The sequence below is a fragment of the Mirounga leonina genome, unplaced genomic scaffold (assembly GCF_011800145.1).
Source record: "Mirounga leonina isolate KUSES-001 unplaced genomic scaffold, KU_Mleo_1.0 Mir_82, whole genome shotgun sequence".
Classification (NCBI taxonomy): Eukaryota; Metazoa; Chordata; class Mammalia; order Carnivora; family Phocidae; genus Mirounga; species Mirounga leonina.
This window is the reverse complement of record NW_023270825.1, coordinates 36,377,799-36,391,007: the sequence shown is the minus strand read 5'-3', so window position 1 is coordinate 36,391,007 and position 13,209 is coordinate 36,377,799. Positions and strand designations below refer to the sequence as shown.

Here is a 13,209-nt window from a genome sequence, read left to right as displayed (position 1 = left end):
GAACAAGAAATCATGTCTTGTAAGTCAGTTGGGAAACATGCGAAAGCACAAATTAGAGTACCCAATGTACATACAGCAAGAGATCTAGGTCAGCACTTCCCTGTGCCATTTGAATCTAATTTTCAAAATGCTATTCACCTGAGATTAGCAATTAGCTAAAAATGTGCTTACCTTCCTAGTATTTCCAGCAGTTCAGCTACACCATTGAAGTGTTCTGTTTCATAAACAAACCTTTTTTAAAAAGAAAAGAAGTAAAGTCAGTACACAATATTCAAATATTTGAAGTTTATTTAACACTTCTATAAAACCACCACTTTTGCTTCTCCTTCTCCCCCCATCCTCCACTTACCTTAGAAAAATATTGTTAATCTGTTTTCTGATAAATGCTCTAAGACCAAGAAATTTGCCATAAATTCTGTGTAAGACTGTTTTTAAGTAGTCCCGTTCCCGAGGGTCTTCGCTGTCAAATAGCTCCAAAAGCTGTTGTAAATGAAAGACAGTGTAGCTGTCAAAAGTGGGTCCAGGAAACGATTTAGGAATTCTGCCACTCATCATTTAAAATCCCTCCCTCCTTTACTTTTTCAAAAATTTACTGAGTATCTGTTATGTGCCAGGCACAGTACTAGTCTTTGGAAACACAGTGATACATAAGTCAGATAAGGGGCTTATATTCTAATGAAGAGATAGACACAGTAACAATAATCATAACAACAGAACACATATACAGCACTTAGTATGATCATCACTCAATTTTCTAAGCCATCTACTTGTACTAATCCTCCCTATGAGGTAGTTTTCTGTATTAAGTAGGCTCCACTCCAATTGAGGGGCTTGAACTCACAACCCTGAGACCAAGACCTGAGCCACCCAGGAGCCTCCCCACAATGAGGTAGTCTCATCCCCATTTTACAGATGAGGAAATCGGAGCACAGAGATGTTAGGCAATTTGCCAATGGTTTCACACTAATATATGGCAGAGCTGGGATTTGAACCCAAGCGATCAAAGGGCCCTAGAGTCTGTCATCTCAGCTGCCGCACTATTATAACATAAACTACCTACTGAGCTTATGTTCCAAATATACAGTTTTAAGAGGAAGGCTTCAGCTCTACTTGAGCATATAGGTAAATGAAACAACCTAAACGAAAACCAACATCTAAAAGTCCCCAGAGATACCGAAAATGTTCTCTTTGTAGAACTTGGTTCTTGTTACACAGGTGTGCTCACTTTGTAAATACTCATTGAGATGAACATTTACAATTTCTGTATGTATGCTATACATGAATAACATCTGTTAAGTTTCTACTCATTTGTAATCTAAAGTTAAAAACTGAATCCTGGTATCAACACATCAACGCAAAAACTTGCACATGAATGTTCACAGCAGCATGATTCATAATAGCCAAAAGTGGAAACAACCCTAATGCCCATCAAATAATGCATGGATGAGCAAAATGGGCTACAATGGACTATTATTTGGCTATAAAAGGAAGGAAGAATACTGATATATGCTACCACATGGATGAACCTCTCAAACATCATGCTAAGTGAAAGAAGCCAGACACAAAAGGCCAATTATTGGATGATTCCATTTATATGAAATATCTGGAATACACAAATCCATACAGACAGCAGAATGAAGAATGTCTGCTAAGGAATATGGAGTTTCTTTGGGGGATAATAAAAAGTATTCTGCGATTATATAGTAGTGATGGGTGCACAAGTTGGTGACTTGTACACTAAAAACCCTGAATTATAAACTTTAAAAGGGTGAATTTTATAGTATGTGAATTATATCTCAATAAGGTTTTATTTTTTTTTAAAGATTTTATTTATTTGAGAGAGAGAATGAGAGAGAGAGAGCACAAGAGGGGGCAGGGTCAGAGGGAGAAGCAGACTCCCTGCTGAGCAGGGAGCCCAATGCAGGAACTCAATCCTGGGACTCCAGGATCATGACCTGAGTCGAAGGCAATCGCTTAACCAACCGAGCCACCCAGGCGCCCAAGGCTTTATTTTTTTTAAATGACAGTGGGCAGGTTCTTCTCTAGCTGAGGAACAAACTTGGGAGACTGGTTTGAATTTTACTGTGTTCCTCATACATTCATTATCATCACAATAAAGCAAGACTCATTGTTTATACTAAAGTTGACTTTATAGTAAAACATTTCAAGAACATACAGACAGTATACAAATGAACGCAGACTACCCTAATTACCAAAATAGCTATCAAGACATACATAAGCATGAATCAGGTGATTAAGACATGCAGTTGACAGCAGAAGAATAACTCAGTGGGCAGTAATCAAATAAATTATCTACTTTTGCTTGCTGCTTTTCTTTGAACAGAAGACAAAATTATAGACAAAGAACGGCCCTTCAAATAATGGCAGGAAGTACAAACTGAAGGAGAATCTTCAAAATTGGGCAGTGAGACAGATGTAATTTTTGGCTACACAATGTCATCCAACCATCCAAAAAATGAATACCTCAAATAAATATGTATGCCTATTAAGAGCCAGCCACTGGGCAAGGTGTCAGGGATACAATGATGAGCAAGACAGACACAATCAGCTTTCACAAAGCCTAGTCTAAATGAGGGATATAGGTAAATAAACAGCGTAAGTGGTTTAGGATGCTAAAGACATAGCAGACAAATCTACTCTATTTGGGAGAAGTAGAGTAATAAGAAAGGCATCTGGAGGAAGTGACATCCAGGCTGACCTATGAAGAAATCAGGAGGTTGAAGTGAAGGTCAACAGCACATACTTTCACCAGGAGCCTATCAGAATAGAAGATGATGTTAAAACACCTGCCATCTCTCTGCCCATTTAGCCACGCAATCAATCAACCAATCAATCAATCTCTGCATATGCCAGGAATTGTCCTTGTTGCTGTGCACACACATTCACTACTCAACAAAGCTTGGAGCCCAAAGGGAAAGCAATGAGCAAGTCAACTATACATTTCCACAGGAAACAATCTAAGAAAGAAAGGTATGTGGCCCTTATAAGTAAAAAAGGCCCCGAGGGCTCAGTATCTCTTATCTATCACACACACAAAATGACGTAAGATCTCTAACCTACTCATCCTATTCCTTGTTAATGGAAATAACTAACCTTTTAAGTTCTCTTTTTTAATTTGGGTCCTATTTTTAAGTGTTGTAAAAGGATTTAACGAGTAATTTGCAACCAACATAAGTAAGATAAAGTTTGAGGGAGTATACTGTTAGCAAAACCTGAATCAACTACACTTAGGTATGTACTATTAATCTTAAGAGTTTAATGAAAATATAATAATTAAGCAAAAATTATTTAACTAATGTTTTCATTAGGCCCTCGAAAGACATGCATTACCAGGCATCTAACTTAAGTCATTTACAAAGCCACAAATATAAATATATTATGTCCTATGAGAAAGAAAAATTACAGTATATAAATTACTTTTCTGCTGCTCTACAGAACACATTTTTGATGATTTTATGGTGTAAAAGACAAAAGAAAAAGTATAATAATGCACAGGCCCCAAAAAGGGGGAGTAGGATGAGTTCTGATTTCCAAAACAAAATGTTTGTGCTTAGTCAAATTCACACTCCCCACAAAAAAGCAATGAGAAATATAATCCAGCATTTGTAAATGCCTAGAGGACTCTATTCCCTAGAATATAGCAGCAACTTGTTGTCAGAGAAAAGAAGCTGGAGAGTTTCCAAGGTGATTACAGAGCAAAGACAGACCTGCCAACATGCTGACTCCTAACAGTTTACAAAACCAGCCTTCCTAAAGCTAACAAACAGGGATGACCCATGGAGTGATTTAGCCAAAGAACCCTCCTTTGAACCTCATAAAAAATCTACAGTGAAATGAGAAGGGCAAAATGAAAAAGGCAGTTAGGGTCTCCCAATCAGAGATGGGAGACTGAAATTTTTTCCTCCTGAGCCCTCTCTGAGATGAGAATAAAGAAATAAAAAAGGAAGAAACACACGGGGCAGAGAGGAGTAGAGAGCAGATGAGACAAATCTGCACATTTTTCAAAGATGGAAAGTGGATGGCAAGGGGTAACTATCTTAGGTTTCCTCTTTCTCCATTCTGCTAAGTGTTTTTCCATTCTGCCAGCAGGGATGGAAGCCAAACAAGAAGCAAGCCAGTTCACACCAGAGAACCCTTAAAAGGCTTAAGAATTGAAGACGCCAGATATATTTGATGGCAAGGGTGTGGGGAGCTAAAAACAGGAGGGCTGGTTGAAAGTTTGTCGAAAAAGTAACAAGACCTCCCAGATCCATGTCCCACACAGTGGACTGAAGATTTACAATCAAAGTCTGGAGAGCATAAACATGCAAGTCTCTAGTCTTCAAGACATGTACACAGTAAAGTGAAAAATTTATTGAAAATAAAAGGATTAAATAAAACTGCATGCTGAAGAATGAGACATTTGCTGGCACCCTTCCCGACTAAGCCCCCAAAATTCTGGATGAGGTAGGGAACAGGAAGGTCCTTTTTGAGGGACCTCAGCCTCAGCCTCTTGACAGCCTCAAGAGGAAACACCTATTGATACACTATTATTTGAGGGTTTCTCAATGAAAGAGCAAGGTCTTTGCTCAATGTACTAAGTGCCTCCCATTTGTGTGCATGCACATGTGAGCGCATGCGTACACACACACACACGCTCTAAGAAGGCTCTTAGATGGCCCTAAGAAGCCTCTCTGATGACTAACATGTAACTATGAAGCCAAGGATCACCAGACAACCTAACATAAAAGACAGAGACCAAAACAAACAATTATAAAGAACTCAGAGGAAATAGTCACAATGCAAGTAAAAAACAAACAAACAAAAAAACTGCAGAAAAGAACTTATCCTCAGAAATAAACAAATCGACTGGATCCCGGAAACAAAAGCAGAGCTGTTACAGATGAATATTCAGAAAATAAAAAAGAACTTTTGGAAACTCAAGATGTAACAGAAATAAAAATTTCAGAAGAACGGTAACATTAAAATGAAAAAATGTATACTGAAAGTATAACCAAAAGAAGATAGTGTATAGAAGAAGATAACTAGAGGATCAATCCAGAAGGTCCAACACATTCCAAAAAGGCACAGAGAATAGGTACAGACACACAAAAACAAAGAAAATGAAATTATCTGAGAAAGAATTCAATGCAATTAAAAAAAAAAAGACATGAATTTCAATATATATATAAGGGCCATTATGTTCTCTGCACAATGAATAAACAAAGACCTGAACCAAAGCACATCACTTTAGATTATCTGGACACTGGAGACAAAGAGTAGATCTCAAAAGCTTAGAGAGAAAATAGGTCACTATAAAGAATAAGGAGTTCAGCTGGTGTAGGCCTCCTCAATACTAACACTGGAAATCGAAAACAATCTAGAATTCCCTAAAACTTCTAAGGAGATATGGGTTCTTTTTTTTTTTTTTAATGTTTTATTGATTTATTTGACAGAGAAAGAGTGAGCACAAGCTGGGGGAGCAGAAGGCAGAGGGAGGGGGAGAAGCAGACTTCTCGAGGAGCAGGGAGCCCAATGCGGGGCTCGATCCCAGAACTCTGGGATCATGACCTGAGTCAAAGGCAGACACTTAATGACTGAGCCACCCAGGCGCCCCAGGAATATGGGTTCTAACCTGTAAATCTATACCTGGCCAAAATGTCAATCAAGTATGTGGGTAGAATAAAGACAAGTTCAGAGAACCAGGTCTTGAAAAATTTATATCCCATTCATACTTTCTTAGGAAGCATCCAGAGGACGTATTCTGCCAAAATGAAAGAAAGGGAGATAAGCCAGCAAATACATAGTGCAGAAGAGTGGCAAAGGGACGTCCCAGGACGACCACTGTGGATACAGCCTAAGGGAAGCCGCCAGTGCTGACTAGAGCAGGATGATGGGGCTCCAGCTCCATGAAGGAGGCCTCCAAGGAAAACAATGGAACTGAGACTGGCTGATGTGTGGGCCAGACTGAGAAGAGGTGTACAGTGCTCTCAGAGAAGAACTGAGGGGTGAGCTAGTAACCCATACATAGGAAAGCAAGCATGTGGAAAATAAGGCAATTATTCATTCCAGGGGTTTTTAAAAAAGCTCTACAAGAGAAGAAATGCAATTATGTGCTTCGGCTATGAACAACATGTACACGGTCCTACTAATGCAACACTACAATTTCATTTCATTAGATTTTGTGACAGAACTAAGTACATGGTTAAGATATAGAGGTAGGAGATAGAAAGGGAAGCATATAATGATTTACAGTAGGAAAAGATTTTAAAAATCAAGAAACAACAGAATAAGAATGTTCTTTGGCGATACGGAGACACATACAAGCAAACAGCTAAAAGACTTGAATGTGGTACCTCTAGGGAGTGAGACTCGGCTGGGGAAGGACTGAGGCAGGAGATTGCTATTTGTCTTTATAAACCGTATAAATATATTTGTATTTTTTAAAATAGACATTACTTTATCAATTAAAAACTTTTTTTTTTAAAGATTTATGTATTTATTTGAGAGAGAGAGAGAGAAAGCATGAACAGAAGCAGAGAGACAGGGAGACAGAATCTCAAGCAGAGCCACACTGAGCATAGAGCCTGATGCAGGGATCAATCTTAACGACCCTGAGATCAAGACCTGAATTGAAACCAAGAGTCGGGGGGCGCCTGGGTGGCTCAGTTGGTTAAGCAACTGCCTTCGGCTCATGATCCTGGGGTCCCTGGATCGAGTCCCGCATCGGGCTCCCTGCTCAGCAGGGAGTCTGCTTCTCCCTCTGACCCTCCCCCCTCTCATGCTCTCTCTCTCTCTCAAATAAATAAATAAAATAAAATAAAATAAAGAAGCCAAGAGTCGGACGCTTAATTGACTGCACCACCCAGGCGCCCGAATTTAAACTATTTTTAAAAATTAAGAGCAAAAGGCTTGAAACAAAAAGCCCAACTGCCCTCTACTATGATAAAGAAGCAACTACCATGCCCCATTCCATGTAAAGAAAGATTTTAAAGAACATCAGAAACGCTTAAATAAACAATGAAATTGGTATTCTACGTGTTTTCATGTAAATGTTGTTTTCATTCAGACTAAAATCAGGTCTCCACATTTCTGGCTTTATTTTTAACTTTAGCTCTACTATCAGCTGAAAAATGATACCTTTCAAACACCTTTGCACACGGAGAAAACAGCCCAGAACCAAGTAGCAAGAGCCAACAGCAGCCTGACTCCAATATATCAGACCAACTCAAGAGGACCAACACATCAAACAAGCTGATCTAAGGGCAACACTGAGAAAGCACAGTGGGGACAAAAGATCAAAAGGTTACACATTATAAGCTTCTAGCAATTCTGACTTCAAGACTCTGGAAACTCAGTATAAAAATTTCAAAGGTGAAAGTCCTCCAAATATAAACAAATCTGCCAAGTCGCATGTTTTTATTTTCTTCCTAATTTCAGGCATTCTTCCCACAAACTAGAGAAGTCCATTCTTTCCTCCCTCAAGCTTTCATTTTGACTGATTCAACAAAAGCTGGCGATTTAAAATTTTAAGACAATCAATTTGGTCAGCATTTCAAGAAAGAGCGGTTATTCTACATAATGATGCACTTAGTGGGATGCAGGCAGGGACTAGCTACATAATTTGTGGGGCCCCATGCAAAATGAAAATGCAGTGCTCCTTGTTCAAACACTCTGAAGAATTTCAAGACAGCAACAGCAGAGCATGAAACCAAGAGCAGGGCCCTACTTGGCACAAGGCCCGTGTCACCGCCCAAGCTGCACACCCACAGAGCTGGCTCTGGATGCAGGAGCCACAGCGCTAAAGCCCTTTCCCAAGGTTGGTAAGTTACAGGTTGGACTGGATGGGATGAGGTGAAGAGGTGCTTTCTTAATTGGCAATGGCTAGCTGATAAAATTCCTGAACAATTAAGTTCTCTCAAGTTTTATTTGCTATAGACTCTGAGAGAGAAATGTAAACATTTTGACATATTCAAGGAACTCGTCTGGAAAAAAAGCTTTTGTATTAGAGCTGAGATTCAAGGTCTCATGAAATTTATTTCAGTTTAGAACTTAAAATTTTTTAACCAGTTGGTTTGTGTCATGTCCAGTTTGTCTTGAGTTTTTAAAACACAGTAATAAAAGGTCACTTTTAAGGACAGGGTAAACGATTTGCATAATTTGCATGATAATTATGGCACCTTTCAGCTAAATATAACTGCAAATGCGAAATACAAATTGCTAAATCGCAATCTCCAGCAGTACATATGTTTATGGGGACACTTGAATAGTATGTCTCTTAGCAACCACTGACTGCTTTTCAGATTTGCAGAGTGGTTGAAAGCAGTCTTTAGAAATATGCTACTAAACTCTTGCCACAATAATACACCCAATGAAATAATTCAAGGTTCGGCAACCCATCTTTGGGGGTGGGGGAGGCGGGGGCGGAGATCATAAAGAAATCATTTCCCAACTGTCCTAACACGGATGAAAATTATTTTTATTGGGAAGAGACACGTTCCATAAGCCTAAGCCAGCCTGCATACTCACGGCTATAGAAGACAGTTACTATGTCTAAAATCAACAACATTACCATAGACATGAGTGCACTATGTAATCAACTGACTATCCTTGATATATCTCTGATAGCTTTCTTGTGTAAAGACTTAGATTAAGTACATACGAAATGCTAAAGGTTATTAAATCTAGATTTAACAAAAATTACAATGAAATCTAAGGAAGTCAGTCAGTTATATCATTCTTAAATGAAAAAATTGCGACTCTTCAAAGGTACAAGTCACGGAGAGTTTGTCTGCCCTGGTACAAGTCAAAGAGAGTTTTGTCTGGCCCATACAAAAATCTGATTTCCAGGTTCTCTTGATCTCTCTAGGTTACCACTGTTTCCCATCACTCCCTGTCACACCGAGACTACTTCATTGCCTACCACTTGTCTGGCCTCTGTAAAGATTTGAACGTGCTGGGGCACCTGGGTGGCTCAGTCGTTAAGCGTCTGCCTTTGGCTCAGGTCATGGTCCCGGGGTCCTGGGATCAAGCCCCGCATCAGGCTCCCTGCTCCACAGGAAGCCTGCTTCTCCCTCTCCCACTCCCCCTGCTTTGTGTTCCCTCTCTTGCTGTGTCTGTCAAATAAATAAATAAAATCTTAAAAAAAAAAAAAAAAAGATTTGAACGTGCTATCCCTGCTTGTCACCTATTAAAAGTATATGCTCCTGGCACTAATAAACATTCACTTGAAGAAATCAATGGTGAAATGAATCCAAGGACAGGAGAGACCACATTTAACATCTAAAAAGATCTCAATAGCCAGAGAGGAGCCATATAAGTAGAGTCCAAAGGGTTTCTTTGATTTTTAGAATATTAAAGTCAGATTTCAAAAAATTCCTAACATGCTGATTAAGATGCTGACAGACCAACACCATATGACTTCGTGGACTGAGGCTATTCCTAGAAAATATGACAAAAGAAGATTCTCAAAACAAGAACTGATCCTAATCAAAACAGCAGTAACAGCAGCAACATAACATTTACTGACCACTGACTCGTCAGGAATTGTTTTAAGTGCTTATGTATGTATTCACTTATTAAATCTCCACAACACCTTTCAACAAAAAAACGACTATACTGTGGATATTTTTTATCTACTTTCCAGATGAGGAAACTGAGGCAACGCAGTCCTATAACCTGCCCAAGGCCATGCACTAAAGAAATGCCAGAGTCTGAATTCAAACCAGTGTATATACACTTAACCACCAATCTGTACTGCTTCCTGATGAGGATGAAAATGAGTAGCAATGAAAAGGGCTCTTGAGGAAACATTGGCAGCTTCCCAATGAACTTCAGATTTTTTAAAAGAACTTCAGATTTTTTAAAAGGACATATGCAAGTGACGAAAGGAAGGAAACACAACCAATGTGAAGTATAAGTGAATGGTGCAGTCTTACAAAAACAGTCTCAGGAAGGCTAATGCACACAATCAGCTGAGGTTTATGAAAAATGCCAGGCAACAAAATGAGAACGTACTTGTAATCTAAATATTCTCACCATTCTTACCGATTATGACATATATGTTCATTATTTTTTAAATGTAAAAAATAGAGAAATATAAAAATTAGAAAATGATGATCATCACACGTAATCACATTCTACCAATTAACCACTTGGTGTATTGCCTTCCAAAATTTTTAGTGCATATACAAACACTCCTTTTCCCTAAAATAAGACTCAGATTCAAAAAAATCTTACTGTTCCAGAATGTGCATGTTTCACTTAAAAATAGATCATGTGTAGCTCTATCTCATTCTCTACAATCTGAATATTCCATTATACAAATGTCCATGGTTTATTCAACTAACCCCCTACTGAGGAACTTTTCAATTGTTTCCAATTTTCTAATAATTATTAACAATGATGCATTCAATATCCTTGTACATGTATCTTTGTGTAGTACCTGACTACTTCTCAAGGAATTGCTCAGTGGATAAAATACAAGTTGACAGAATTTAAGTTGATAGAACACTATCAGTTTTCCTCCTCAGAGGATTATACCAATCTAATATATACGTATGCACAATACACATCTCTATTTATCTATGTATAGGTACATTTTTTGTGGGGTTTTGGCTTACTAAGAACAGTGTTTTCCACCCAAGCCTCTGCTATGTTCCAGTCTCCCTCCTGTACCCCTGCCACACTGGTTTTTTTTAAGATTTTATTTATTTATTTAGAGAGCATGAGTAAGGGAAGGAGCAGAGGGAGACAGAGAGGCAGAGAGAGAATCTCAAGGGCTCAATCTCATGACCCTGAGATCATGACCTGAGCCAAAATCAAGAGTCGGATGCTTAACTGACTGAGCCACCCAGGCATTCCTATGCCACACTGTTTTCATTCATGTACCTTTATAGTTATATAAATTAAAACATTTGTTTTAATATCTAATAGGCAAAGGATATTACTTTTTCAAAAATATCTTTTATTTCATGAACTTTTGAAATTTTCAAATAAAAAAACTACTGAAATTTTTTTTAAGATTTTATTTATTTATTTGAGAGAGAGAAAGAGAGAGCATGAATGGGGGGAGGGAAAAGCAGACTCTCCTGTTAAGCAGGGAGCCCAACATGGGGTTCAATTCCAGGACCCTGGGATCGTGACCTGAGCTGAAGGCAGACACTTAACTGAGCCACTCAGGTGTGCCTAAACTACTGAAATTTTAATGAGAACTGCACCAAATGTATAAATTAACTTGAGATTCTATGACTATCCTTATGATGGCAAATTTCCCATCTACAAATATGTTATTTATTCAAGGCTTCTTTGCAAAATTTTCTTATAAGTTTCACAAAAACTTTTACATTTCATTTCAAAAGGTGGAGATTTTAAAATTAATAAGAATCAAGAAAAATAAGATATCCCACTAATGTGGGGAGATAATATAGTATGAGGAGTGTATAAAAAAAGGAATTAGTATTTAATGAGCAACTATTATAATCCATCCATGATACCAGCAGACATTTTTACAAGTCATGTCATTTTATCATCATAACAAGCCTACTTTGTTGTAACTTCTAAGAGAGGTCACCATTATGGCCATTGTACAGAAGAAAACACTGAGGCTCAGAATAGTAAAATATGTGCCCAAGTTTTCAAGTACTTATTTACAAGTGAAGGGAGGGAGCCTGTCTTTGTATCCATAGTGCCAACTCAATTAAGCAGATTTAACAACGGTCAGTTTGGTGGTACATCCTATTTTCCTGTTCCTCATGTTGCAAATGAGGAGACTCAAGCTTGGACAGCGAGTATATTAATTGGCTGAAAGCCACATTGCCAAGTAGGTGGAAAAGCCAGGGTTTTAATGCAGTTCCTTCTTACTCCACAGCACATATTCTTAGCTCCTATAATACATACTACTTAGAGTACACAGAGGAGTCAGGATGCAAATCCACAGCTTGTTAACTTTCTTTCCACTACATCATGTTGAAATAACTCAATTCTTATTTTGCTTTTGTCTTTACTGACAGGAGAAATGAGAGTCAGAATAGACTGTAACGAATACAGCTAGCTGCTATAGAAAATAAGGTTTAAATCTCATGGCTAGAATAAATTGTATCTAACTAAGTAAAAAAGTTTTAAGTTTGAGATCACCAAAATTCCTTTTGAGAATGCACAGAGAATAAAAAATCTGCTCAAAGAAAAAGAATGCAGTCAGTGTCATCCCGATTTGCAAGAGGGGAAGGAATGAGGATTCCCACGTCATAAGAAAACCAGGCTTAAATACAAAGCACACCAGGACTAGATGGCATCACGGGAGGCTGTGGGGAGAGAGACAAGCAGGGGGAAAGTGGGGGTGTAAATAATGAACGAGCTGACTACAGGGTACACAGATGAAGGGGCTGCCAGCTCAGGGACAGGTAAGGTGCAGCGGCAGGAGGAAAAGGAGGGTGGGGAGGGGCAGGACAGAATCTCAGCAACAATGCCTTAAGCTCCAAAAGGCCAAGCAGGTCCCAAGTTGGAAACAAATGTCCCAGGAAGGAAGCTCAGGAAAATTACCTAGGGGATTGAGACCCCACTCCTAGAAGGGGCTGGGATCTCAGGTAAGTCATCAGTAGACTAAAGGGTAGGAAAAGGGGCAGGAGACCAACTTTACAGGTTACCAACATGAATGAACAGGGTATTCTGGAAAATGGCAGCTAATCGGCACCCAGGGTTTATCCCCAACATGACAGGTAATGCTCTGGTTAGTCAAATGATTACATTCAAGTACCACCCAGTGGTGTTATTGGTTTTGCCAATACCCTGCCTATCCCTTTCCTGACTGATTCAGGAACTGCCGGGATCCCTGGTGTGAAGGTTAAGTTCATCAACAGACCCAGCAGAGGGAAGGTAAAAGATGCAAAGGTTGTAAAAATGAGGCAAGGGCTGAAAACATAAAGTATAAGTAGACGGACTCACTATGTAAACTTGGTTTCTTGTCTGGCGAAACTCGGAGACAGACGATCAATCACATGGATTGCAAGTACTTGGGGAAACATTACCAATAAATAACAGTAGCCCCCAGAAGTTCACTAATGTCCCAAGGCAGATGAACAGCATTTCTTTTTATGATAAAGTCCCAAGGCCCATAGATGAGGGGATGCTGTAAAGACAAAGTCCTGGCTTCTACCATAGCATCTGACAGAGTCTACACTCTCCTTATGAACAACAACAGCAAAATTTTTA

At 38.9% G+C, this 13,209-nt stretch overlaps 1 protein-coding gene across 2 annotated transcripts in view; it reads right to left on the bottom strand.

The window, feature by feature from the left end:
* Positions 1 to 13,209, bottom strand: part of PPP2R5E (protein phosphatase 2 regulatory subunit B'epsilon) — a 147,312-nt gene that overhangs the window by 21,554 nt on the left and 112,549 nt on the right. For both annotated transcript variants that reach the window (XM_034992681.1, XM_034992682.1), the window contains exons 6-7: positions 350 to 480; positions 172 to 231 (exon numbers count right to left, since the gene is read on the bottom strand). In XM_034992681.1, coding sequence (XP_034848572.1) covers positions 172 to 231; positions 350 to 480 — 191 coding nt within the window. The remainder of the gene's footprint in view (positions 1 to 171; positions 232 to 349; positions 481 to 13,209) is intronic.